General features: G+C 54.4%; 10 protein-coding genes across 10 annotated transcripts; 4 read left to right on the top strand and 6 right to left on the bottom strand.

Moving 5' to 3' along the window:
• Positions 1 to 1,401: 1,401 nt before the first annotated feature.
• Positions 1,402 to 3,320, top strand: A1O7_02081 (uncharacterized protein; the record flags this gene model as incomplete). Its single annotated transcript, XM_007756116.1, has 2 exons — positions 1,402 to 2,203; positions 2,290 to 3,320. 2 exons carry the CDS (start codon positions 1,402 to 1,404, stop codon positions 3,318 to 3,320), a joined length of 1,833 nt encoding a protein of 610 aa, XP_007754306.1.
• Positions 3,321 to 4,175: 855 nt separating this feature from the next.
• On the bottom strand, positions 4,176 to 5,378 carry A1O7_02080 (alpha-ketoglutarate-dependent 2,4-dichlorophenoxyacetate dioxygenase; the record flags this gene model as incomplete). The annotated part of the gene is made up of 3 exons (XM_007756115.1): positions 4,176 to 4,787; positions 4,942 to 5,151; positions 5,241 to 5,378. The coding sequence occupies 3 exons, from the start codon at positions 5,376 to 5,378 to the stop codon at positions 4,176 to 4,178; spliced, it is 960 nt and encodes a 319-aa protein (XP_007754305.1).
• Positions 5,379 to 6,111: 733 nt separating this feature from the next.
• A1O7_02079 (uncharacterized protein) lies at positions 6,112 to 7,459 on the top strand (the record flags this gene model as incomplete). Its single annotated transcript, XM_007756114.1, has 3 exons — positions 6,112 to 6,467; positions 6,635 to 6,775; positions 6,850 to 7,459. 3 exons carry the CDS (start codon positions 6,112 to 6,114, stop codon positions 7,457 to 7,459), a joined length of 1,107 nt encoding a protein of 368 aa, XP_007754304.1.
• An 871-nt stretch (positions 7,460 to 8,330) lies between these two features.
• On the bottom strand, positions 8,331 to 9,716 carry A1O7_02078 (uncharacterized protein; the record flags this gene model as incomplete). Its single annotated transcript, XM_007756113.1, has 3 exons — positions 8,331 to 9,206; positions 9,271 to 9,462; positions 9,525 to 9,716. The coding sequence occupies 3 exons, from the start codon at positions 9,714 to 9,716 to the stop codon at positions 8,331 to 8,333; spliced, it is 1,260 nt and encodes a 419-aa protein (XP_007754303.1).
• Positions 9,717 to 10,623: 907 nt separating this feature from the next.
• On the bottom strand, positions 10,624 to 12,294 carry A1O7_02077 (uncharacterized protein; the record flags this gene model as incomplete). The annotated part of the gene is made up of 1 exon (XM_007756112.1): positions 10,624 to 12,294. One exon carries the CDS (start codon positions 12,292 to 12,294, stop codon positions 10,624 to 10,626), a length of 1,671 nt encoding a protein of 556 aa, XP_007754302.1.
• Positions 12,295 to 14,184: 1,890 nt separating this feature from the next.
• A1O7_02076 (alcohol dehydrogenase) lies at positions 14,185 to 15,228 on the bottom strand (the record flags this gene model as incomplete). The annotated part of the gene is made up of 2 exons (XM_007756111.1): positions 14,185 to 14,844; positions 14,932 to 15,228. The coding sequence occupies 2 exons, from the start codon at positions 15,226 to 15,228 to the stop codon at positions 14,185 to 14,187; spliced, it is 957 nt and encodes a 318-aa protein (XP_007754301.1).
• A 1,964-nt stretch (positions 15,229 to 17,192) lies between these two features.
• A1O7_02075 (uncharacterized protein) lies at positions 17,193 to 17,850 on the bottom strand. Its single transcript, XM_007756110.1, has 2 exons — positions 17,695 to 17,850; positions 17,193 to 17,642 (listed from the first exon to the last, which is right to left on the bottom strand). The coding sequence occupies exon 2, from the start codon at positions 17,510 to 17,512 to the stop codon at positions 17,273 to 17,275; it is 240 nt and encodes a 79-aa protein (XP_007754300.1). The 5' UTR covers positions 17,513 to 17,642; positions 17,695 to 17,850; the 3' UTR covers positions 17,193 to 17,272.
• Positions 17,851 to 20,428: 2,578 nt separating this feature from the next.
• Positions 20,429 to 21,485, top strand: A1O7_02074 (uncharacterized protein; the record flags this gene model as incomplete). Its single annotated transcript, XM_007756109.1, has 2 exons — positions 20,429 to 20,525; positions 20,578 to 21,485. 2 exons carry the CDS (start codon positions 20,429 to 20,431, stop codon positions 21,483 to 21,485), a joined length of 1,005 nt encoding a protein of 334 aa, XP_007754299.1.
• A 1,056-nt stretch (positions 21,486 to 22,541) lies between these two features.
• On the top strand, positions 22,542 to 23,408 carry A1O7_02073 (alcohol dehydrogenase; the record flags this gene model as incomplete). The annotated part of the gene is made up of 1 exon (XM_007756108.1): positions 22,542 to 23,408. One exon carries the CDS (start codon positions 22,542 to 22,544, stop codon positions 23,406 to 23,408), a length of 867 nt encoding a protein of 288 aa, XP_007754298.1.
• A 657-nt stretch (positions 23,409 to 24,065) lies between these two features.
• Positions 24,066 to 24,841, bottom strand: A1O7_02072 (uncharacterized protein; the record flags this gene model as incomplete). Its single annotated transcript, XM_007756107.1, has 3 exons — positions 24,066 to 24,347; positions 24,407 to 24,633; positions 24,691 to 24,841. 3 exons carry the CDS (start codon positions 24,839 to 24,841, stop codon positions 24,066 to 24,068), a joined length of 660 nt encoding a protein of 219 aa, XP_007754297.1.
• Between the last annotated feature and the right edge of the window lie 505 nt (positions 24,842 to 25,346).

Below are 25,346 nucleotides of genomic sequence, written 5' to 3'. Positions count from 1 at the left end.
GAGGCTTCGCTGGGAGTTACGTGAGAACATGGAGAAGGTCTCGACGGAGGATCAGGGAAAGGCAGAGACAATAATAAGTCTCTTGAGAGCCGACAACACGAACCCCGTGGGGATAGGGTTTAGCAAACACGTGGCTTGAACAAGAAATAGGAGCCCAGAGCTTTGGAGACCGCCCGGGATAGATGGAATGGGTCAGGAGTATTCGCTTAGATTTGGCGAGGAGCATTCCCCAACATCAAGTGGCTATCAATCTCAGAATGCACACGTTCCACGCTGCTTCTCGCATAGGGCAGGTATCATGTGGATGATAGTGAACTAACGCGGCAAGGTCGGAACGGACCTGTCATCAAAGAGTTTGTCCCGCAGCAATACGGGGGTACGTACATAGTTCTCCGTTTTGCCCCAATACGACTGGGTCGGGAGTCGCACATATTCGGGGAGCATGGCTTCGTTTCGCTAAGCAAACGGATAAGAGTAAAGCTTGACTCATGGCAACAACCAAGCCTCGTGTTGGAGAAAGAAGAAGTTGTTCAATGGCGGCAGCTCAATCCAAACTTCAGCCACGAAAGGCCGGTTGCTTCTTCTGGGGCGATCGTTCTCTGAGCGTGACTAGCTAAGCTGAGGAGGTCCATTCAGTCGCGGCACGCACACGGCTCGTGGTGCTCGTGTAATTCGTGTACGTGTCCTTCAGACTTCTGATACATTGTACTGTCCTATGAACCTGGTGACTTCTAGGTGAAAGAAAGTTCCTATGGAAGGACCCGACACGTGAACAGCTATGCGATGCCAAGCGCGTTGCCGCCCAATGATAATGCAGGCCTGGACCCCGCAGACGCGGCTATCTACAACACCAATGAGTCCCTGACACCTCCCTCACTTATACTTTTCGAAAGGTCAACCGGCAATGTCGGCACCAAAAGGACGACAAGGCAGGGTCCGCACTCGGCATAGTCTGGGGGAAGGATCTCAATTGGTGCAGGGGTGGACCATCAATATAATGTGCTAGCGAACACGCTTCCGGCGACTCTCCGGACAGCCATCCCTCTACCCAGTACGACGAAAGATCGACAATCAACCTCACCGGGGGCACCGTCGAGCAGTTGGGGAAGCCCTCTGCTGTGCCCGGCTTCAACAACCACAGTTGGAGTAACCGTCGACCACGCAGCGTGTCTCGGTTGTTCAGACTAAATGTGTCCGGGTAACCCGTCTCCTGCGCATTCCCTTAGGAGAGAGCTGGAGAGCCGAATCGGATGGTGTACGGAGTATCGTTCTCACCCGACGGCGCGTCGACCGAGATTTTTCAAAAGAAACAAAACATAAACATTCAAGCCTAGCTTGAGAGAAGCGAGAGCGAGACCTCACCCAGTATATCAGGATTTTGATCGCTAACAATTGACCAACATGTCGCTGCCCATCCGCCTGTCTCCCAATGATGCTCCCAACCCGCAAAATGGGGATGCCTCCCCCAAACCAGGCTGGGGATCCGATTATATCGCGAAACAACTCGCAAAGGTTCACATCCCGTACTTCGTCCTTGTGCCCGGATCGTCCTATCGCGGCCTGCACGACAGTCTGGTCAATCTGAATGGTAACGCGGCGCCGGAGATGGTGGTCTGTCTGCACGAAGAACACTCCATCGCCATTGCGCATGGCTACGCCAAGGTCACGGAAAAGCCGCTGGCATGTGGCCTGCACGCCAATGTCGGGCTGATGCACGCGTCGATGGCGATTTTCAACGCCTTTATCGATCGCGTCCCCATGGTGATATTCGGCGCGGCGGGCCCGTTTGACACGACGAAAAGGCGGCCGTGGATCGACTCGACACACACGGCCGTCGACCAAGCAGCCCTGGTGAGGAACTACACCAAATGGGACGATCAACCCGCGAGCGTCAATTCCGCCATCCGCAGCGTCATCAAAGCCACGGCCGTGGCGTCCGTCAAGCCATGCGCCCCTACCTACGTTGTTCTGGACGTCGGTCTGCAGGAGGCACCGTACGATGAGAAAGACGTTCGCTACCCCGACACGGAGAGATACCTGACCCAGCAATCCGCGGGAGCCAGCCAAGCAGATATCAAGAAAGTGGCACAAGCCTTGCGCGAGTCCAAGAAGGCGTTGATAATGTTCGGCCGCATGAACCGCACGCAGAAGAGCTGGGACGAGAGAATCAGATTAGCCGAGATGTTTGACGCAAAGGTTATAAGTACGGTCGACTCCTGTTACTGCTGTGAAGATCTACATACGTAGGTACAGTCCTCAATACGCACCTGCTGACAGTCTCATCTCCAGCCGACATCAAACAACCAGTCGCTTTCCCCACCACCCACCGATTACACCCCGCCGCACCTGCTCTGTTCCTGGCCCCCGAAGCCGCCAGCATGATCCGAGAAGCCGACCTAATCATCTCCTTTGACTGGGTCGACCTGGTGGGCTTCTTCACCGCCGCCCACGGCGAATTGATCGAGCCCAAAGCCAAGGTGATCGAGGTCACCGTCGACACACAACTCCACAACGGGTGGTCAAAGGACCACTTCGAGACACCTCCAGCCGACATCAGCATCTTCGCCGACCCCGACAAATTCATCACCGATCTCGTTGCGGAGCTCGAATTCACGAAGCTCACGGGCCTGCCCAACTCGGCATGGCCTACCACACAGCCTTCGTCGTCGCAGAAGCCGCAAAACCTCGACGGCGAGGACATCTTCCAGGCCGACCTGGCGTCGGCGCTCTACGCGACCATCAGCCCCAACGACATGTGCATCATCCGCCTGCCGCTCAGTTTCCGCGGGATCGATCTGCTGGCGACGCACCCGCTCGCGTACCTGGGCATGGACGGCGGCGCAGGTATCGGCTCTGGTCCCGGACAGGCCGTTGGATCGGCCCTGGCGCTCAAGGGCACGAAATACGTGCCGGTGGCGATCCTAGGAGATGGGGATTTCCTGATGGGCAATTCCGCAATCTGGACGGCCGCGCGGTACCGCATTCCCGTGTTGATCATCGTTTCAAACAATGGCAGTTTCTACAACGACGAGGTCCACCAGGAGAGGGTGGCCAACACGCGCAGCAGACCCGTGGAGAACAAATGGATTGGTATGCGGCTGGACGATCCACTTCCTGACATTGGGAGGATGTCCGAGTCCTTTGGCCTGACGACGCTGGGTGCACAGATCAGCAAGCGCAGCGAGCTGAAGGGAAAGTTCGAGGAGGCCGTCAGGTTGGTGAGAGACGAGAAGATGTCGGTGGTGGTGGACGTCAGGGTCCGGCCCGATGATTACCTGAAGAACTGGGGTGCGGGCAACATTGTCAAGAATAAGCCATGACAAGTAGGAGATCAGATCAGCATTTCATGTCTATAGCTCCAGACCCGCTGGTGCATGGGGTTGAGCCACTCATAGATGGTGCATGGCGTGCGGCCTTGGGTGTCTGGTTGGATACCCCTTCGGTATTCGACTTACGTATAGTACGGCATCGGTACACTGCGCGTGGTCCTGGCCACGAAGAAGATGGCGTACACAAGCAACTTCCACAGTAGGAAGTAGGAATGAGCAGTGCGCAAGAAACGTAACCCTCAAAAGCATGAATACAGAACCGAACGGGTACTTAGGGAGCGCGCACACGAGATGGCGAGTCACAAGGCATGAAGAACAGGACCCTCCCTATGATTTGGATCTCGACTAGCAAGCCCTCTTGTGCAGTTGTCACTCTGAAGAATAGGAGCCACCCACACGAAGGCACTTTCTTGCCCATGTCACACCAGAAGCTGGAGTTGAATCACTGTTCTGAACACATATTACAGTATAGCAGCTTGGGGCCAGCCATGGATATACATAGGGTGGCCAATGTACTCCGTAGCTATGCGCACAAACCCGCACAGTACCTCAACGCTCCTAATACACTTCACTACACTACCATACACTTTCCATCCCTGCTCGACTCTATTATCCCGCGCACATGAAGCTACGAGGTGACTAACTACTCTATTCTTGCACCTTGCACCTTGCATCTCGCGTCATGCGTCTTGCATCTTGCATGTCGCACCATATAGCGCCACCGCACTCTCCTCCACTTTCACTCCGCCTTGCTCTCACTCTGGCTCGCCAGCTAGACCCTACGGTCCTACAGCCCTCTGTCCTACAGCCCTCTGTCCTACGGCCCAGGGCCTACAGCCTACGGGTCTACGGCAACCCAACCCTCATACTCGTCCTCTCATTCAACCCCCACGCATAACTCGAATCATCATGCACCGTCGTCCGGCGCATATCCCGCCGATACTTCCCCTCATACGCGCCCCCATGCGCCCGGTGCATGACCGACGTATTATCCCAGAGCACCAGATCCCCTTCGTTCTGCCACTCCACGCTCACGACATATTTATCCCGACACGCATGGTCGAGCAGCCGATTGATCAACGCGGTGCTTTCGGCCTCGGGCAGCCCCTCGACATGATGCATGTGGTTGCCGATGTAGAGCGTCTTGCGGCCCGAGCGTTCGTGCGTCTGCACGACCTTGTGGCGGGAGAAGTAGCCCTTGTGGGGGTCCACGTCGGTGAAATACTCGGGCGCGGCTTTGCGGCGCGAATGCAGGAGCGAGTGTGCGACCACGTAGTCGTTCTCGTCGAGCTGTTGCTTCAGGTCGGGCGGCAACTCGTCGTACGCGGTGCGGCAGTCCGCGAAGTCCGTGTTGCCGCCGAGGCCGTGGCCGGGGGGTGGGATCTCGTGGGCGCGGAGCAACGAGAGGCCCGCGCGGCGTGGGTTGAAGGATGAGTCGTGGTGGAAAAGGTTGTTGCCCTGACGACACTCAGACGGGATGATACGATGATAGCGGGCGTGGATACGGATATCAGGTCAGAATGAAGCAAAGCAAGGCAGGGCAGATTAAATGCAACAAGGCCAAGCCATGGTAGAGCACATCCACGCAACACATCCCATATGTTAGACTCACCTTCCCGTAATACCACCGGTGGCTACCGGGCTTGACCAGCGCGTCGTCCTCCTCGATGTTCCCCACATCAAACAACTCTTTGTGCTTGAACCGGAAGGGTCGGCCCGCTTGGATGTGAGGGAGCACGTCGTCGAGTTCGCCCAGCCGTCGGGAGAATTGGATGTGCAGCTCGTCGTTTAGCTTGGCGTGGCGGAATACTAGGACCCCGTACTGTGGAGGGTGTGTTAGTGGTGAGGGATCACGCGATGATCCGACCAGGTCGATCATGGCAAAGTCCCGAGTTGGAGCCAGCCACGTACCTGGTTAACGGCTTTCCAGAGTTCTTGAAAAACATCTTCAGGCACGGGCCGCGAAAAGTCAACTCCAGACACCTCGGCGGCAAAGGTGGGATGCAGCTCCTTGACTTGGATGAGGCTGTAATCGACGGCGTGGGGCATTTTGGTAGAGCGAAATGATTCGCGACAGATGATGCGTGACCAAGACTGATGAGTAGGCAGTGCACGATAAAGTATACGGTTGACAATCGCACTGGTGGTGAAAGCCGGTCAATCAGTCAGTCAATGCCTCCCGCAGCGTACTAGGTGAGTACAGCGTAGTGCGGTTCGGTGCAGTCAAATGCGTGCCTTCGACGCTCAACGCCTGCGCATCTTATCTCATTCTCCGAAAGTCGAGCCTCGCAGATAATGCCTCATCTCCAACAGGTTTGCCGGTGCCCAACTCATCATGTCGACAGTACGTCGCGAGTTTCTGTCGGCGATTGGATTCACTTGTTTGACCGCGATCGGCGGTCCGCCGAGCCTCGGAGCCTCAGTGGAGAAGCGTGGAGCGGCCTCTCTCCCCGGCCTATCCCCAATGCTCGGCAGCCTCGAGGCTTGGAGAGAAGGGAGAAGGTCGGGGAAGCATGCCGTCGCATCCACCTCCACGTGCTCAAACACCTATTGTGTAACCTCAACCGACTGACAAAGTACACAGTAAGAGCCGAGAGGCCGGAAGCGAGGCTGCAACCCCCAAGCCTCATTCATACTGTACCCGTCATGAACCCATGGTGCATGCCAACTTCCTTACAGTAGTAGCCTGTCCTCCGTAAGTAAGAGCACCTGGCCAGCGCTTGCAAACGCAAACCCTCCCGTCTGTCATATCATATGCCATGTGATTCCTTGGCCGCGAAACATGCGTCCTCCCGACCAGAAGTTCGCCGTGCCAGACGGCGCCGTGGCGCGGCTACGAATCATCGACACGACCACCAAGATCAAGGGCCTCCCCCTCGACTACCTCATGACCCCAGCAATGCCGGGCATGGACGTCCTGCCCGAAGCGCCTACGTGGTCGTTCCTCGTGGAGAGTGACACTGGCCGCAAAGCGCTGTTCGACCTGGGCGTCCCGCCGAATTGGAGAGAGTTTTCGCCCGTCGTGGCCACCCCGCTGCAGACGCGAGGCTGGGGAGAGCCTTCAGGCGAGAAGCACGTGGCTGATATCCTGGCGGAGGAGGGCGTTGATCTGTCCAGCATTAACAGTATTATTTGGAGGTGAGTGGATATGTCGTGTCAGCGGTCTTGCTGTGCCTGCCTGCCGCTGTACCTACTTCACCCGTGCCTCGTCTATGCATCAGCATCGAAGTTGTATTGAAGTTGTAGTCGGCTTTGAGATTGAAATGGACACTGAATTGACGATGCCTCCCGCCGCGGCCCCAAAGTCACTGGCACTACGATCATATAGGCGATCCGTCCACGTTCCCTCCGTCGACAGAGCTGATCGTCGGTTCGGGGTTCAAAGAGGCGTTCTATCCAGGCTGGCCGGCCAGACAAGACTCTCCCGTAAGGGAGAGTGATTTTGCGTAAGTCAGCTGTCGAGTCAATCGGTTCAGACAGCGTCCATGCGCTCTCGGGGAGTGTCCTGACCTACCGACAGAGGCCGAAACCTCCGTGAAATTACCTTCTCAGAACCCAATGCCCTCCAAATCGGCCCTTTCCCCGCCTACGACCTCTTCGGCGACGGATCGTTCTACCTCCTCGACACCCCTGGCCACGCCATCGGCCATCTAGCCGGCCTAGTCCGCACCACGCCTGACACCTTCGTCATGATGGGCGGCGACCTGTGCCACCACGGCGGCGAGCTGCGTCCGTCCGAGATGATGCCTCTGCCTGCGCAAATACACCTACCGTCGCTGAGCCTGACTCCTGGCTGTGCGTGCATATGTCCCGGCTCAGCCTTCCAGCACATCCAAGGGACACGAGGCCGCAAGGCGAACGAGCCCTTCTTCGACCCCGCCATCGGTTATGATATCCCCGAGACGATCCGGACGATCAAGAAGGTTCAAGGCGCGGATGCAGCGGAGAATATCTTCTTCATCTACGCGCACGATACGTCCATTCGGGGAGTCGTCGATCTGTTCCCTGCCACTGCGAACGAGTGGAAGGCCAAAGAGTGGCGGGAAAAGGCGTTCTGGAGATTTCTCGAGGACTTCTGCGGTGCCTTGCCCTCGCCCTTGTCCTTAAAGAGGGTCCCAGCGGGACAGTAGAGTTTGTCTGTGGTTGGTACTGTGACTCCGGTGAATGCATGCAAGACAACATCCGGCCCAACGGCTTGACGCCGCGACAGGATCTAGAGGGGAATAGTAGATTATAGCAGCCAGCAATACAGACAAACCCTTAGGCAGTGTCTTGCTCGGCATTGTAGTAGGGCTGTTGTTCCCCATTTCCCGCACCGGTATTCATGCTGGCGGCTTGGTGCAGAAGTAGAAGATGCGCGCTTGCGGAGCCGGGGTAGCATAGCGAACTGAATGAGCGGCATGTGAATCTCAGCTGTAACTCCAGTAGTGATGTGATGGAAAGAGCATCATTGGGGGACGGAACCGTGATGCAGAGCACCCAGCTACTTTGTACTCCTCCGTAGTGGTGACTGACTCACAACTGTCCCTCATTTGGCTGACCGTAGCATCGCCGCGAGTCCGCCAAGCTGCTCCTCAGTATCTCTACTGTGGACCACAGACCCATTGTGCGAACCATCATCCTGGCATTCTCATGCTCGCTGTTTGTTTGCTTTACCCCCCCCCCCCCCGGGGCCCCCCAAAACCACCAAGCCCCTCCGCCCTTTTCACCACGCAGGCACCCGAAGTGAGATAGTCACACAATCTACGGAGTACGCAGCATCTACAGCAGATCTAGCAGCCCGTATCACGTCCTACGTGCTACACGATACCCTATGTGTTCAAGCATCTGCTTATACACCGAGGTTGAGGAACCAAATCCCATATCCATCATTCAGATTCCCCAATTATTCATCGTTCGATCGGCTTCAGATCCAGTATGCAGATTCCTCCGCCACGTCCATACAGCGCACAACACTCACGCCTCTAACCCTCGCTCTTCCCAGTCGATCCACGTGGACCCTCATCGAATTGGCGCATCCGGCCCTATAATCAATCCCCGACACTCCCCAAACCCGAGCACCTTCCGCCCACGGGAATCCTCACACCACGCCGAGAGCACGACCGAATCGCCATCCTCCAAATACCGCAGTTCACCACCACTCTCAAGCATCACCGGCCGCGAGCCATGGAGCGTCGCCTCAAACAGACACCCTAGCTCGCACTTGTTGCCCTGAGTGTCCACGCCATCGCCGGAAACCGTGCCCGTGCCTATCAGATCGCCCGTGCGGAGGCCGCAGTTCGCGGACGCGTGGTGCGTGATCTGCTGATAGGGCGTCCAGTACAGGTATTTGAGATTGCTGGTCGCGAGTCGATGGCGCTTGCCCCCTCGTTCCAGATGGGCTGCGAGCTTGACGTCGAAGGTCCCGCGCGCGAAGTCTTTGTACCGAAGGTGCTCTAGCGGGGTGGTCTCGTGCTTGGGAGCCGTTCGAAAGGCCTTGAGGGCGTCCAGTGTGATGACCCACGGGGAGATGGTTGTGCCGAAGGATTTGGAGCTGAAGGGGCCAAGAGGCGGCATTTCGAAGACTTGCAGATCGCGGCTCGACCAGTCGTTGAGCAGGACGAAGCCGAAGATATGATCTGGGGCATCATCCACCTTGATCGTCTCCCCGTAGGGCACCGGCTTGGAGACGATGTAGCCTACCTCGAGCTCGAAATCGAGATGCTCCTCAGCGCCATATGTGGGCACGCGCGTGCCGTCGTGTCCAGTTTTCCAGAAGACACCGCGCGGTCGACGGATTACGGAGGGCGATGGAAGAACACTAGACGCCCGGCCGTTATACGCGGAAGGTGCGTGGAAGAAGTTCTGGGGAATGCCGTCTTTCATCATGGGCGCGCACTGGGCCGGAGTCAGCAAGCAGCCGTCATCCGACATCAGAACCTCACACGGCGTGACGACTCACATTTCTACAATGTTCCAGCGAACAAAAGAAGTCGGTATATTCCGAAATCGCAACCGGTAAGTGCATCTCCACGTCAGCCAACAGGTGCAGGCATGTCTCTGGAATCTTGCCATCCTTGATGACCGAGATGATTTGGTTGCGCGCCGCCGTCCTAAACTTGGACTCAAGTGCTGCGAATGCATTCAAAGATGTCTTCTGTCAATTAGTCTCGGCCAAACGCCACAGAAGGACTTTGCGAAACCATCTTCCCGTACCTGGGCCAGAGCGTCGGTCACCGAGGCGTCTGAGAAGAAGCCTCCCCCGCTAAGCGCTCGTAGATCTAGAGCATACTCGCCGATCGCGGTCGCGCATCGTGGCGTTGAATCGTCTTTCGTGGAGAACACGCCAAAAGGGATGTTGTCGATCGTGAAAGGTGAATCTTGGGGGACCTGCGAAAGCGATGTCATATTTGCTAGATTTCCTACCAGGTGAAGGTTGTCGGCAGAAAGGGAGCGCAGTCTTCTTATAGATCTTCGAGCGCTGTCAGAGGCTAACTTTCAAAGCCCCGATGCACAAGCCGTGGTCGTTTCGTCTTGCTTTGGTGACTCCAACCACGGATGGGCCAATCAAATGCCGAAGCCGCTGCCCTTCGGTTCCGACTGACTGACCTATTGTCGCTTCCGAACTGGGCGGATGTATAAAGTGGTTGTCGGAGTATGCTGTGTTCGTCGGTCAATACATGACCAGCAATGAAACCCCACTTCCACTTCAACTTCAAGCCCGTCGAGCCATTGAAATCATTATGCTCGGTTGCATGTGCGGAAAGAGTTGCGGAACATCGGCGCAGAGCGCACGTCAAGGATGCATTCATACATATGCTTCAACCCCAGCTTCCCGCTATTATGCCAACTTTCAGCACCATGCGGGTGGGCAATATACTTCTGCGACATCTTATGAGCTTGGGGGTAACCGAAGTGGTCGCAGTTCTCCATAATCACCATGTCAATTTTTGATCGTGCGTCGTCTGGCAGTCGCGCGGTTGGAAGGCCACCTGAGGAAGTACATAACAGAGTCCCAGAAAGCGCAATTGCCACCCAGATATAGAACTCAGCTGGCTCAATATCTCAGAGCATGTCCTGCCATAGGCAAGGGTTTTCGGCGAGATATTGCATATGTTGGATGTGCAGCGCACAAGATGCTCAGTCCGTGTTCGATCCAGTACCGATGCCAGCGTTCCGAATCCAAAGAGAGCCCGGCGCATTCGCTGAACCCGGGGCATAGATGTGTTGAGCAGAAATAACTCCTCGCTCCGTACATAGAGTCCAGCTACGTGACCCCAAATGACCATGACGAGCGCCAGAAATGTTTTCCTGCTCAAGCTTCTTGTAAATGCAACTGCCAGTTCCATCTGGCTCGAAGTACTGCGAGTCCTCCGCTCTGGGTTTCGACGGTTCGGCCACGGCCTCGATCATTGCTGTCGGTGGAATTGATTAACCGCAAAGACCAGTCCTCCGGTCTAGGGTTGCGGTAATCCTCTGCACCAGGAGGAAGGACGGTACTCTGGCCGATCTCGGCCAACCTGTCGTCGTCGTACTCTCCGAACGTCCACCACATGCCAAAGTGACCATCCGAATCTCGAGTGGCAATGGCTGCATTGGCATTATGAGCGATCCATTTGTCATATGCGGCACACCGGGCGAGGTGGTACTGGTAGACCTTCCGGTCGAAGCTGGCACCTCTGTCCGTTGAGACAAAAGCTTCCTCCTGTGGCCACAGCGGGCGACAGAACTCGGATAGATGATGGAAGAATATGCCTTTGAACGTCTGCCCGTCTTGACTGCACCAACCACGGTGGTCGCAGAACTCTTCCAAGACTCCAGCTCGACCAAGCCCCCTCCATGTCGGCTCGCTGTTGGGCCACCCAGTGGCCCGAACCACATCCTCCACCAGAGCATGGCCGTCATCCAGATAGCTCCTGGCCCCTGTGGCGAGCCAAAGGCCCCGACCGGCCGAAAGAACAACACCCTGATTGTAAGTATAGACCATCGAATCGAGTTCATCGCAGTTTCCCGTCCCAGGGTTGATGGTTCCGTTCGGATATCGGTGCCATCCGGCGACGTGGAAGCCGTCTTGGTAGAGTCCAGATCGCCAGCTCCGCATATGGCTTTGGATGAGCCATTTGTAGCTCTTTATGGCGTTCTCCAAGTACAAAGGGTCATGTGGCTTAGAGAAGTCGTCCGGACCCTGCGTCAGATATGGCGATGTGCTGTTGTCGCCAGGGTGGTAAAGATACATCGCAATGCTTGCTGCTGCAAACAGCTCGTTTGTGATGGCGTTCTTGTACGGATTCAGGTACGGATTCCAAGTCATACCACCTCCACAGAGTGATTCATCCCAGCCCGCTGACGCCAAGTCGTAAAAAATGCGAGCGCGGTGAGCCGCCATAGGGCTAATTTGGAGACCGTGCCATCCAGTGCCTGAATCAGGATGTCGCCCAGACTGTATGAAATCCCAATGCTTTAAGCTGTACATTTCGGCAAATTTCAAGTTCTCGAGCCAGCCGAGAACAACCCACAGCATATCGTCGTAAGCTTGATTTCGAAGTGCAAATGCATTCTCGCCAAAGTAGAAGACGGTGGTGTGAGAGTAGTATCGATCTATGATGTTCTGCCACGAGAGCATATCCGAGCAGGTAGACATGGCAGACGCATCCAAGGAGGAAACAATGCTGGCTAGCGTGGCAGAGATATGGGTGCCCATGACAGCTGATGTCCAGTCAATGGCGTTCGGCCAGGTGCCCGTGAAGATGTCGAAATATGAGTCTTGCATGACTTCCAGCGCGTTCAGCATATCGCGGAGGGCTTGCGGTAGCCTGGATGTCCATGTTTCCAACGCCTTTCCTCCGCCTCTTGAGTCCGGGGTCAACTCCCTCTGACCGGCGACCCCAAATGTGTTTTCAAGGCCATATTGGCTCCTTTCGATCGTCCCACTGATCACAAGCCCGACGCAGTGGAAGAATGCATAGAAAAGGGTTATAGCGTGCATCGTGGATTCAAGACTTCGTGAAGCATTGTCGGATAAAGAGAGTCGGTCGGCCGGGCGTGGGGCGGGGTGGAGGCTAGGAAGTAATACTCGAGATGCCAGAGTAGGAACACATCTCAATCAGCTCAACGAGGGATGGCACAAGAAAAGAGCCTTGTGATCATTCTTGCGAAGACCTGACGCAGGAGGACAATGGTGTTCTCGGCGTGAGCGGCCAACGAGTCCCAAGAGTAGGGATTCCAGGCTTCTCAACCCAGCTAATGACAGTGGTGACTGCGGGGATTCACGTCGACAAACCGTAAGCGCGAGGTCCAGAATGGCTTGAATGGCCTGCAAGGAACAGAGGGTGCAGAGCCAAGAAAGCACGTTATCGATGCCACCTGACCTCGATCCCCACGTTTATCTCAATGCCTGACTGGTGTCCTCGCCAATTGCCCCTGCAGCCGCAACAACCAGTTATTCCCTCTTGCCATGCTTGACCGCTCGTCTTCTGCATACCTTGCACCCAGTCATATACTTATGAGCTCCATAGGTTTCTCGATGGTTCACGCTTTCCAGCTCTGTGAGAATCAGGTTCTCGCTGAAACCGGCGGAATTGAGCCTGGGGAAGAAGAGTTGCAAAGCCTGTCTTCCAGCTGTTTGAAAGAGCTGCCTTACAGCGACTGATCCTACTAATGGCTGGAATGTTTCTTTCACCCGGTCGACCAGCGCGCATGGCGAGGAACACGACTGATACTGATGTCGAATGGGTTGAGAAAGCACTAATTCCTCGGCTCGAGGAAAGGAGCTGGACATCCTCAACTAAGAATAGGCAAGGGAAGGAACAGGTGTAAGCGAAATAGTATCTCACGAAGCTATAAATCTCTCTGTGTAATCACGAAATATATCTCTACTCGAGTGTCTTTTATCAATAGCGGAGAAATGAAGGGAAGTACCGCTGACCCATAAAGTAGAAACCCCTATAGAATACAAGGGTGAAAAGACAAAAACTCTTCCACAAACCCTATATTAGAGGTCATGGTGAGTTCACAACGCTACTGCAACAGCAGGCCACACTCTGATCGGGCTATATCCGGCCGGTCCCAGACTGCCGGTCTACTCCCAATGCGCGCACATCCTGAGATGAACGCCGATTGACTTTTGACTTTGTCAAGTATGCAAACTGCATAATTCGCTTTGGTTCGGAGTCGTGGTTGGTGTTGGTGGGGTCAATGGGATTCGAACTCGAGGACTGGCCGGTCGGTATTTGTGGCCGCAAGGATTCGTCTCCGGCATGCATTCTAGCCGGTGCTAGCTGACTTGTGCCAGGGAGGAATTGCAGCAAGGTTCCGGGACTTTCAAATCATATCGTCATGAAAAGTGAAGGACATGGTAGTATGTATGTGATATGTGATTGAGGGTGAAGGTGAAGGTGAAGGTGGAAGTGAATGAATGCACTGCGGCGAGGCTGGGATCGGCATTAGGAACAACAAGGCTGGAGGTCTTATCAGTGGTTTGTATTCGCGGATGCATGGCGATTGCAATATTGGGCACATACAGTACCGAGGCCATCAGAGTGGTCATGAGCTTGGAAGTAAGTCTGAAGGCACTTGGTCTCCCCGGATTGCTTGTCCTTTTAATCTAGATTCATGTCGTGGTAACTTTGATTTGTCACGTATGCTGCGTCCTATGTAGGTAATCAATGTTGTATAACGGCCTTAAGGCTGGCATTGGCTAACATTACGGGAGTTGCTCCCTGGCGGGTTGCCTGAGGTTGACATTGTGATATACGACCTTGACGTGATCGACGATCTGGACGGCTCGGCTGGATCACAGCAATTCAAATCATGCCATGGGCATCGTCAAGCCTTTCCGCCACACCCGTGGGGTGAGTCCATCCCTCTCGCTCCCCTCTTATCGCGAGAAGTTGTCCAGCGGCGCCTCATGCTTGATCTGGTCCCACACCTTATCGACCCCCTGCACGGCCTTGGGGCTCAACGGCCCCTTTTCAATGCCTGTAAGTGACTGCTCCAACTGATCAGTCGAGCTGGCACCGACAATGATAGCGTCGCCCTGTTCCTTCTTCAACGGGGAGTGATAGGTGACCCAGCGATAGGCGAGCTCGGCACGGGTAACGCCCTCCTCGTTGGCGATGCTTTCCCATACGGAGAGTGCGTCCAGGTATGATGGTTTCATGTACATGTCACGATACATGCCGCCAAGGGCTTCGGGGGAGAAACGGCTGACACCATCTTTGATTTGCTGAGCGGTCTTGGTGAGGAAGCCGCCCGCCAAAGGAGAATAGGCGTAGAAGGAAATGCCGAGTTTTCGGAGCACGGGGAAGAGTTCCTTCTCCTGGCGACGGGCCACCGGGGAATAGTTGCCTTGATAGACGGTCGGGAGCACGTAGCCCTTCTGCTTGGCGATGTCGTAGACCTTCTGGACATCCTGGGGAGAGTAGTTCGACAGACCGAAGCGCTTGAAGACGCCGGTCTTGTAAACTTCGTTGACGCCAGCAAGGGTTTCCTCCAGATCGACCTTGGCGTCAGGAGAGTGGATGTAGAAGATGTCGACCTACATGGCGATGGTAAGTACGGTTAGCTGGTACGACCGCGAGAGGAGGATGCGCTCATTGACGAAGGCGCCTCGCAAGCAACTCACCTGTTTAACCTTAAGCTTCTCAATGCTCGACTTTGCCGTGTTGACGATATTCTCCTTGGTGGCCCAGCCAGGCTGCCATCCTCCCATCCACTTTGTATCGATGACAAATTTATCGCCGGCGTTGACCTCACCAAGACGTTCCTCAGACTTTCCGTACAGCTGCGCGGAGTCGAGGGTGTTCACGCCGTGTTTGAGGAGAATGTCGAATGCCTTTTCGAGGTATTCTTTTTCGATCCATGGCTCGGTATTGCCGATTGAGGCGGCGCCGAAAACGACTTTGATTCCCTGGGATGCCATGGTGGGTGATTCAGTGGTTGGCAGGTTGATCAGTTGGTGAATGAACAATGGCGGAGTGGGAGTTGAGCCAGAGTGAAGTCGACTTGAAGTTCAGATCATGATATCAGCCTCTTTATGTACCGATGTGGAGGGGCACCACGGCCATACAACCGATGACAGAATCAGACTGAATGGGGAAGGAGAATTGAAAGAATCTAGACTCCGAGACATGGATGGACGTGACGTGGACAGCAGAGTTGATTCAATGGCACTTGACTCAAGCCTTCGATATCACACCTTAACAATTGTAGATGCCTCAAACTATGGTTCATAGGTGTAATCATAAGGTATTGTCCTGTTCTCGCATACATGACCCGTGACCTCGCTGGCCTTGGGATATGAAGTTGTGCTTGGTCTGCTTCGACTTACGATGAAGTGCCGCAAGGCTGATTTGTCATCTACGCAGCCACGAAACTCCTCATGGGCACGGGCCACGAGTTCTCTTTGGACGCCTTGGGGTATTAAACCCACAGAACCTGTAGTCCGTAACGTTTTCGAGACTTTCCGTTCCGGTAGTTGGTCGCCGTCCTGTTTTCAGTCAACGTGTCCTCCTATTAGACTCACTTGCCGCGGGGTTGGAGGGGCAGAAGCTTCACGAAGCCTCAACCATCTCAACGATTTCGCCCGTACCCGGTCCAACTCATTCATCCGACTTTCGTGCGAGCGTCGACTCCCAGTAATCAAAAACTTTCCAGAAGATGAGGACAGAGTGTGTCTATGATGGGCCGAGCGGCGTCTGCATAGGTTGAAAGCTTCACCCTCGAGGCTGCCCAGGGTCACCAAAGCGTACTATCCCGCCTCTGGCGAAACCGAAGAAATTGATTCTCGCCATGCCCTTATAGCGTCGAATCCCTTGACAGGACCGGTGTCCTGCACTCGTCAATGGCCTGCTTTTAAATCACGGGGATTTTGCATGTCTCGTCCGCATTGGCAGTTGTTTGTAATCAGCACGGTGCGCGACCGGGTATTGCACAGATTTGCGCGTGCGGTGAGCAAGTTAGAATCAACATTCGAGCGGAAGGTCGAAACACGATTGCGGGCTTCTTGCCCATTGTCATAGTGGCAAACTTCATCTCGCACCACGATCTACTGCCTATGATTCGCAGTCACTCGGACTCCTGGATTTGAATGTCTCTCAGGCCTACGATGAGCGCAGCACGGAAACATCGGAGTGCAAGGCGACCAGAAGTCTCTGCAACGGTCGAATTGGTGGAGTTTGTGACCAAGGCAAGCCTGGAAACGCCGAGAGCCATTGAAATGAGACAGGCACTGTAGAAGGGCCCAGCACCCGTGTGGTGGAACAATCTGTATCCTCCCTCCCAGATGGACTGGTCAGACAGGCAAAGGGTCACTGGCCTGATGTAGTACTGCAACTCTAGACGTGCGTTTGTTTGGGTAAAGGTCTTGCATGTCACCGAGCGCCCGGTCTCACGCGTCTGTAGTAGGCGACGACTCCATCTTTCGTAATCGAGGACACTTCAAGGGTATACCACCCTTGGCGTCTGCATTCAAACAATGCAAGTTCCGACCGGTTCAGCCCGGGATACCGAGATTGGTCACATGTCCTTGAATTTCCTCGAATGAGTGGAACAGCTGCGGGTAGAGACACTCCACAGATAGAGTTGGTATAGACGGAGAAAGGAGACTCGTGACTGGTCATTGGCTGCCAAAGCCATATATAAATGTCATGTACAAGAAGTCCACACACGAAGCATTCTGGCCTCGTCGTACGGTAAAGAATGTCGTACCCATCAATACCTGCCTCCATACGGGGAAGGGTAAGGTCGACCATTTGCTGCCGCCTTCGTAAAATGTGTCAGCGGTATTGGGGTTGACATTGCTGCGGATTGGGATGTATGAAGGGCTCCAGTATAGTAATGCGTCCCGGGCGGAGAGCGTGCCTCGGGGCCTCTATGCTCTTTGATCCATGTTCCAGACATTGTGCGTACTGGCCTGGCACCATTATGATGTAGCTCTCTTGATACGCTTGTCATTTCGCTCTCTGTCAAGGGTCCAGGCATCGACGTGCTTCGTTGATGGTGGAATGTGTGTTGCAGGAAGGTCTGAAAGTTCGGCAGCTTGTGTTGGCTGAGCGAGTCGCCAATGGATAGATCTCTTCGTTCTTGGACATCCTCGAGGCCTGTATTGGCAAGGGTGTCGCCGGTGGAGGGGACTCTTGACAGGGAGGAACCGTCACTGTTCTCGGAGAGGTTGTCGTCGTCGAAATCCTCTGCCCGCTGGCCATGCCCTTTACGCCCAACCGTCATATGGTGATAATGGAGTCGGCAAGCCAACTCTGACTTGTCCAAGCGGTGCGCAATGTTCTTGTAGGATAGTTTCCGGCCTTGAGTGCGACTCTGGAATAAAAAAGTTTCCTATTCATTCCTTGTCAGCAGCGGGGTGAAATAAACGCACGATGTTGCGCACCTCCTCGTCGCTCCAGCATCGTATAAGCTTTCCTTGTCGAACTTTGTCTCTTCTCGATGGCTTGGGCGACTTCTGGATGCCTCGGGATTGTGAGGCTGCTTTGACTGTGGGTAGAGGCAGGACAGGCGAAGCCATCACAGCTGGTTGTATGGCCGCAAAGGGACAACGTCGGGTGCTCTATATGGTAGACCAGCTTCCTCGACAGAGTTGTGCTTGCATTGGAGCAATACTGCAAGGCGCCGTGGTGACCCCAGATGCCGAAGATGGAGAGAGTTCGCTCGCCTTGCTCTGGAACTCGGACATCCCAAGCCGCACTTTCTCAACAATTATAAGGGCAACCGGAACCGGAAATGCAACTACAATCTGCCTTCGCGTTTGGGGAAGGCAGATTCGATGTCGGCTTTGCAATTATGCGACCTGATAAAGACCGTGTAAGAGTGGAGTTATTGGGCTGGTCAAGGTGGGTGTTCGATTTTCGATCACTCTGGAGAGAGAAATAGCCGCCGGTACCGTTGTCAAGTGGCTCGCATATGGGGTCAAGGGCAACTGGACCCTCTTCAGCATGCAGGTAGTGAGAAATGCAAGCATGGGTATTGGCGACTGGGATCGTCGAGCCGAACCATTCGGCTGACTGTTAAGAAGTCCTCGGGAAGGCTCCCGCATGTCGTCGGATGGCCGGGCAGCAAGCGGGAACACCCTTCTCAGTGAGCAGCTGATGGAAACGAGAACGACGATTTCCTACACGAGAACGATGGAAACATTGGGATGGGATCTCGATTTCTTTCAGACTGTTACCATATCTTGGCCATACGGCTAAGGTTGCTTTGAATCCGGTAGTGGTCAAAGTTCAGCCACCCGGCGACTGATGGTGTCGTTGACGCACATGTAAAATGTTCCGAGATAATCAAGATGGAGCACTGGCCCATCTCGAGGACAGTGTACCGTGTCGTGCTGCGAATATGCCTTAAGAGTCCGGCGAGCGAATGAGAACGAGGGCGTTGTGGTCCAACAAGCGCCAGAGCGAGCTCCGGCGGCTAATTGCCATTGCGAAGCCATACGACAGGGCCAAATTCGACAGGGCTGGGGAAGCCAACGGGCGGATAGCTGGGTCTCGAGAACGAATTCGACCAACGGCGCCCTTAACTATCGACACCGTGCCGAGCTTGTAAACGTTTGTGCTGGATGAGGAACAAAGACCAAGAACAGCGATCCGCTATGGGAACACCCATCGCAGGGGATGCCGCACACTGGCCATTGTTGATTGCTCGACAGCATTAATTCTCCGCTGCACCGTGCCCTGTAAGCTACTATCGCGGGTGAGGGTGCGTGGAGCAACAAGGATGAGGAGATGCTGTAACCCTCGGAGTGGCTTGTTGTTTGAAAGCGGTTGTGTTGGTGCGGCGGACTTCTAGTTCCTAGTCCTAATGCAGCAACGGGAAGTCAGTTAATGGCAGCCGAAAGTGTTTCGTTTCTCTCTCCGTTCCGGTGATGGCAGGCTCACTGAGACCAAGGATGCTGTCGCTGTTGTCGAAGCACACGTCGCTGTCGCAGGATGTTGATAGAAGATGGAAATGTCGGTGGAGACGCGTCTCTCAGACGTGACCAGGTCGCTTAACCGTGACGGCCTGCGCCTTCAAACTTGCCACGTTTGGGGGCGCGTTCTTAGTCGGAGCCCCAGCCACTAAAGAAGCATAGGGGCCCTAAAGGAGGCTCATCCGCCTCCCCCCGGAGGCTGTCGAATATGGATTTCTTTCGGCCACACGCTGGCAGGCCATGCGTGGGGTCGGAAGGCTTCTTTTGCAGGCCGCGCTTTACTCAGAGGAGCAGATCGCTGTCGACTATGAGAACAGCCGTTCATGCGACTATTGAGCCCCAATGGGGTGTACACAGTATGGGAGGGGAGAAGGCGGGTGTCACGGCCTTTCCGTAGGTCGATATCACAGCTGATCGTCCTCCGCATAGACTATCGGTTTATGATTGCGGTGTTCCAACATGGCAGTCTTGCAGAGAGCATGGGCAATAATGTCAGTTCGAGAATTGCCCAGTAAGCGTCTTCATTGCAGACCATTTCGGGTCGGCACTAATTACCAGGTACATTCAAGCCGTCACTGCTCGCTTCGCGTGCTTCGGGGTATATCACAGTCTTGCGTCTACTCTCATCCCAATCTGCTTGCTTGCAGAGAATACCCTTCTTGGAACTTCCGCCCCCAAACACCCGCCGCAGCTCTGCAGAAAACTCGGTTAGCATTTCAACTAGGCCTGAGCATTGCTCAATGACCGCTGGGAAAGACGTCCAATATGAACTGCCAAGGGTGCTTGCCAATATTGGCTTCATGCATTTCTGTGCTAGTATTGTCAATCCACCGAGCATGACTCATTCCAACGCTCTGCAAATCTGAAGCATGACTATGGTGAATTAGAAAAGTTCAGATGTCAGTATCGGCGTAACGTTCATGCAGGAGAAGGGTCGCAAGGGTTCGCGCGAGGTTGCGCAGGCCAAGATAATATGCGAATCGCAGCCTCCTCACTCCTCACTCAGTCTCAGCTCACCACCTCATCAGGCTGCGCAGTTCCTTGAGCCAAGCCGCGTTTCACTTGACCGGCTGCTTGGTGCTGAAGTCCTTTGCATGTTGCCTGAAGTGAACACGTCGCGGTTAGACCTATCCTCCTGAACTCACCTCACCTATCGCTCAGAAGCAGCGCAGTGGGCGCATGTGATGTCCCTGCAGCAACAATGAATATGAACATCTTCCGCATCCTGGGCGATGTATCGCACACAGCCTCGAAATGCATCCTCATATGGGCAATCCATTCAAACAAGAGCTCCGAAGGTAGGCGCGTCACTGCAACTGACCTGGGACCGTGAAACTGACCACTCGCCAGGTGTCTCCTTGCTGACCCAGATCCTCTACATCGTCGTCTTCGTCACCCGCTATCTTGATCTCTTTTGGGTGCCTCCTACAGCGTCATGGTGGAATTTCATCCTCAAGAACTTCTATATCTGGTCATCAATATATATCATCATCCTGATGACCAGGGTCTTTGCACGAACGCGTGAGCGAGAAAAGGCCTGGAAATGGGGTGCCTACGCCACGGCTGCTTCGATGCTGGCTGCGCCCCTGGTGTGCCTCACCTTCAATGGCCCAAGACGGACCACACTCACTGAAGTGCTATGGACATTCTCTATCATCCTCGAATCTGTCTGCGTCCTCCCACAACTGATGCTTCTCCGCCAGACGACTGTCCCGACCGTTATTGATTCTTTCTACCTCGTGACCCTTGGCTCCTACCGAGCATTCTACATCCTGAACTGGATTTATCGAGCCTTCACTTCAAGGAAACCAGATGCCATCTCGGTCATATTCGGTATCGTGCAAACTGCATTCTACATCGACTTCGCCTGGGTATATTGGACGAGACAACGGGTCAAGCTCAGAGGAGGTGGAGTAGTGGATGCGGACGATATGCGGAAAGGTTGGCTAGTCAACAGGGTCATGAACCCGAATGGACAAGTGCCTGAGGAGGACCCGGAGGCTGGAGACGTTGAGCCCGGTGCTGGTGAACGGCTGCCACAGCCAAAAGTCACTCGCTGGGGCGCACGAGGCATCTCGATATCGGCGGACGACACGTTACAAGATCACGACAAAGGAAAGAAAGTTGCAAAGGGCGCAGTACCCGAAGAAGATCCCATGCTGGCGGATGACGCTTTTGCTGACGAGGAAGACGACGTTCCGGAATTAGACGGTCCCGGGTCGAGAGTGTTGAACAGCGATGGCGAATGGCGTGGTTGATTTCTCGAGATGGACACAATATAGTGGACCTCTTACCTGTACACATATGTGCTGTATCAGTGGTTGTAAGATGACTTTTTGAACCAATTGTGAAAGCATGCAATTAGAAGAAAGTGAACCATCCACGAGGCAGAGCTAAAGCTGTCCACAAAGCCTACAGCAATGCCACCAAGAGCCGCCGAATAAACGTTCAACGTGCTGCACAGTGTTGCTCGAGATGTAAGTCTTGTCTACGATCTCGACTCGCTGGACAACGTGCAAAGGAAGTCAGCAAGCAGCCACGTCTAACGTCGGCTTACCATGAACACAGCTACTTGAGCATACCTTCTCGTACTCAACTGCTTGCCAAACAATATCCTTCCAGCCTTGCTCGACACACCCATGGGTTCGAGACAACCTTTTCAACATGTTGCCTTTGCTGTAGGCCAACAGCTGCGTCGCTGGACTTTGTTGCGGAAGATCAACAGGACATCCAAGGTTTACCTCGTCTTCCGCAAGCTCCTAAGGTACACTTTCGGCCTCGAGTTCGGCGCTGAGAGGAAGGAGGACATCTCACATATTCTGCCGCCTTGTTTGGCGAGCAGCATTGCATATCAAATGCAGGTATCGCTCGTCCCTGGCGGTTGGATGTTACCTTTTACATGACACTGTGGGAGACGTCGACGAAGCAAGTGTATATCTGTGGATAACCGCCTTTATTACCCTAGGTACCAATGCAGATTGCACCGTGGAGTGATGTACCTAGTACGGAGTGTTCTTTCTGATGATAGCAACTCGCCCTCGTCCGCGTATCCCAGGTGTCCCCGGAGGGTCGGACTTAAAGCCACCCGGGATTTACCTGTCAAGCCGCGCATTGACGACATCGTAGACACTCTTCGACAATCTCATCATCCTCAGCACATCTGCTTTCTCATACTGCGTGTGCCTGTCCCTATTCTATCAAACCTGTACACCACGACTCGTACCTCGCAGATGCCACTGATTAGTAGAGGCATAGCCCGTAGTCAAGGCCCAGTCCGAAGCTCAGTAGCTGCATTTACCCGACGGAAAAGAACGATGGCCACCCAAACTCCAGCCAAATTTGACATCAACACGACGTACCGGATGAATTCAGGCTATGAGATCCCTGCGCTCGGCTATGGCGTCTACCAAACTCCCGCAGCGCAGTGTGAAGAAGTCACACTCCATGCATTCAAGACGGGCTACCGACATGTCGACTCTGCTCGAGCCTACCGCAATGAGCAGCCCTGTGCCGACGCAATTCGCAACTCCGGCCTGAAGCGAGAGGAGATCTTCTTCACCAGTAAAGTTCCGCCCAAGAGTATGGGCTACGAGGCGGCAAAGAAGTCCATCGAGTCGTCCTTTTTCCAAACCGGTCTCGATTATATCGACCTCTATCTCATTCATTCTCCGTACGGTGGCAAAGAAGGCAGACTCGGAGCCTGGAAGGCGCTTGCCGAAGCTCAAAAGGCCGGCAAGATCAGATCTATTGGCATCTCCAACTACGGCGTCCACCATCTAGACGAGCTTGAAGAATACATCAAGACGTCTGATGTGGGAGGAACCATCGACGTTGGCCAGTGGGAGGTGCATCCCTGGCTTCCGCGTGACGATATCGTCCAATGGTGCCGCCAACGCAACGTTGTCGTCGAAGCATACTGTCCTATTGTCCGTGGTCAGCGAGCCGACGAACCGGTTCTCAAACAGCTGGCTGAGAAGCACGGCAAGACGTGGTCGCAGATCTTGCTCAGATGGAGCCTGCAGAAAGGTTACGTTCCCTTGCCGAAGAGCGTGACTCCTTCCAGGATCGAGGAGAATGCCGCCATCTACGACTTCGAGCTCGATGACCAGGACATGAAGAGTCTCAACTTTCCCGACTCGTATGCCCCGTGTGCCTGGGATCCTACTACAAGCAATGACTGAGGGCATGATTCCAAACACCATCTAGAGGCACACCGTCCTCTTTTATGGGCTGACACCAGGGTATGCTCTCAGATGGCTCCAGCACAGGTCAGTGACATACGAGGGCTTCATGTCGCTCTTTTGGATGGCTATTTGGGGTGGACGCAACCTGCTTCGAGGCAGCTCTTCATCATGCAGCTAGACAATCACTACATCCGTTGTGCAAAATCCAAGGATCTGAATACATGTATTTCCTCAATGGAATCCGATCGCCTTCCCTAGTAGTGGCGTGTTCGGAAGCGTTCAAGACACCGCGCATTTCCGGCTTGCGTACTGGACCCGGCGCCTTCAATTGTTCTGTTCAGAGCTTCTATTGTGTAAGAACCAATGTCCAAACTCCGGGACCGAAGCCTCATCGCATACTTCCACGCAGGATCCAATGATGCAATTCGAACCTAGAGCCGTGAGGAAGTCCACACCGCCTCCGAAATGTTGATGCTCAGGGTTCAGCAGCTAATATCTAGGATCTCAGCACTCACGGATCCTGATCTAAACACCGCACTCTAGGTACCCTCAGCTATTGTCCTTTGCTAGTCGCGTTTTGACTGGTAAAGACGACGAGCACAGCGCAGTACCTAATCAGTCAACCATCAAGCATTTTGATACACGGGCTGGGACTCACGCCGCCGTTACTGCGAACACCTCTTGCCTTTTAGCGTTTGTCGCTGTGGCGCAAAGCAGAGCAAATGATGCGGTGAATATCACCGCCGTTGCGTTACGGACGTACCCATTTGCATCGCGGATTGTGTACAGAACCATTACCGGGCCCATGACGAGCGTCACAATGATGATTGTGAATAGCACGTTGACGAACTTGTTGAACCTCTTTTTCTCGTACAGGGAAATGCTCATCCTGTCCCCTCTTAGCTTGATCCTTTGGACTTCGGTCCGAAATCTGTTCTGTCAACAGCCAGTCCGTCAGCTTCGCGCTGGAACATGAGCAGCCAGGCTATGATTACCATCAATACTGGTCCGGTAAAGTAGAGCAGATAGCCGACGAACCAATGGACCCAGCTGGCCTCGGTGTCGGCGTTGAGGTAGACAAGGTCGTCCGCGTGCTGGATATACTCCCTGTCTCGCTCCTTAAGGGTGCCGTCGCTCCAGATATGGTTCACAACAGCCTGCCGATGCTTGTTGGGTGCCTCCTCGAGCTGGTATATCTGCGCCGAGCGTTGCAGGAGGCTATCTGTACAGCGTTACTCAGGACTCAGGACTATTTGCAGCCAACCGCATTTGCACTCACCATATATCTCAAGCTGACTCTCTATGTCTTGGAACAGGGCCTTGCGAGGAGAACCCTTGCGCAAGCCATCCTCGCGCCTACTGGAAAGATACCTTTGCGTTTCTGGTGAGCGAGCATCATCGCGATCCAACCAGTCCAGCTTCGCCTCCATCTCTGCCAGGATATCTTGGTGGTATAGCAGCAGGCGAGTTCTGAGAAAGCCGAAGCGCCGATATATCCTGAAGGTGGAATCACTGTCCACGAATGCTGCTATGCGAGGCCATCCAGACGGCCCGGTACCAACTAATTACCCATCAGTCTGATAAGGTCTTAGCAGGAGATTTCAAGCTCTTCATACGCGCGCGTGCTAGCATATTTCCGAACCATGCTTTCTGCTGGGGTCTCGGCTCTTGTGCTTCTGGGTCGGAGCTCCCATGAGTTCCAGGAGCAGGAGACTGGAGTCCATTCCTTGGCTGGGTCATTTGGCAATCGTTCGACTCCATATCTGGTCTCTCAAGAGGCATATCCACCTGGCACTGGTCGTCTGACATACGGTCAAACCCGAGGGAGACGAAGAGGCATCCTGGCAGCTTCGAGTCACCAAGTCGAAGGTTCAAATACCTGCCCCTGTTGTTACACTATGGGTTACACAGAAGCTGCCTTGCCGCCAGCCCTCG

The sequence above is a fragment of the Cladophialophora yegresii genome (assembly GCF_000585515.1).
Source record: "Cladophialophora yegresii CBS 114405 chromosome Unknown aczIN-supercont1.2, whole genome shotgun sequence".
Taxonomy (NCBI): domain Eukaryota; kingdom Fungi; phylum Ascomycota; class Eurotiomycetes; order Chaetothyriales; family Herpotrichiellaceae; genus Cladophialophora; species Cladophialophora yegresii.
The sequence above is the reverse complement of the archived record's forward strand: the minus strand, read 5'-3'. Positions and strand labels throughout refer to the sequence as shown.

Excerpts from the sequence above, each read along its gene's own strand:
- A1O7_02075 (XM_007756110.1), bottom strand. The coding sequence starts at position 17,512 with ATGGCCAGCGGGCAGAGGATTTCGACGACGACAACCTCTCCGAGAACA.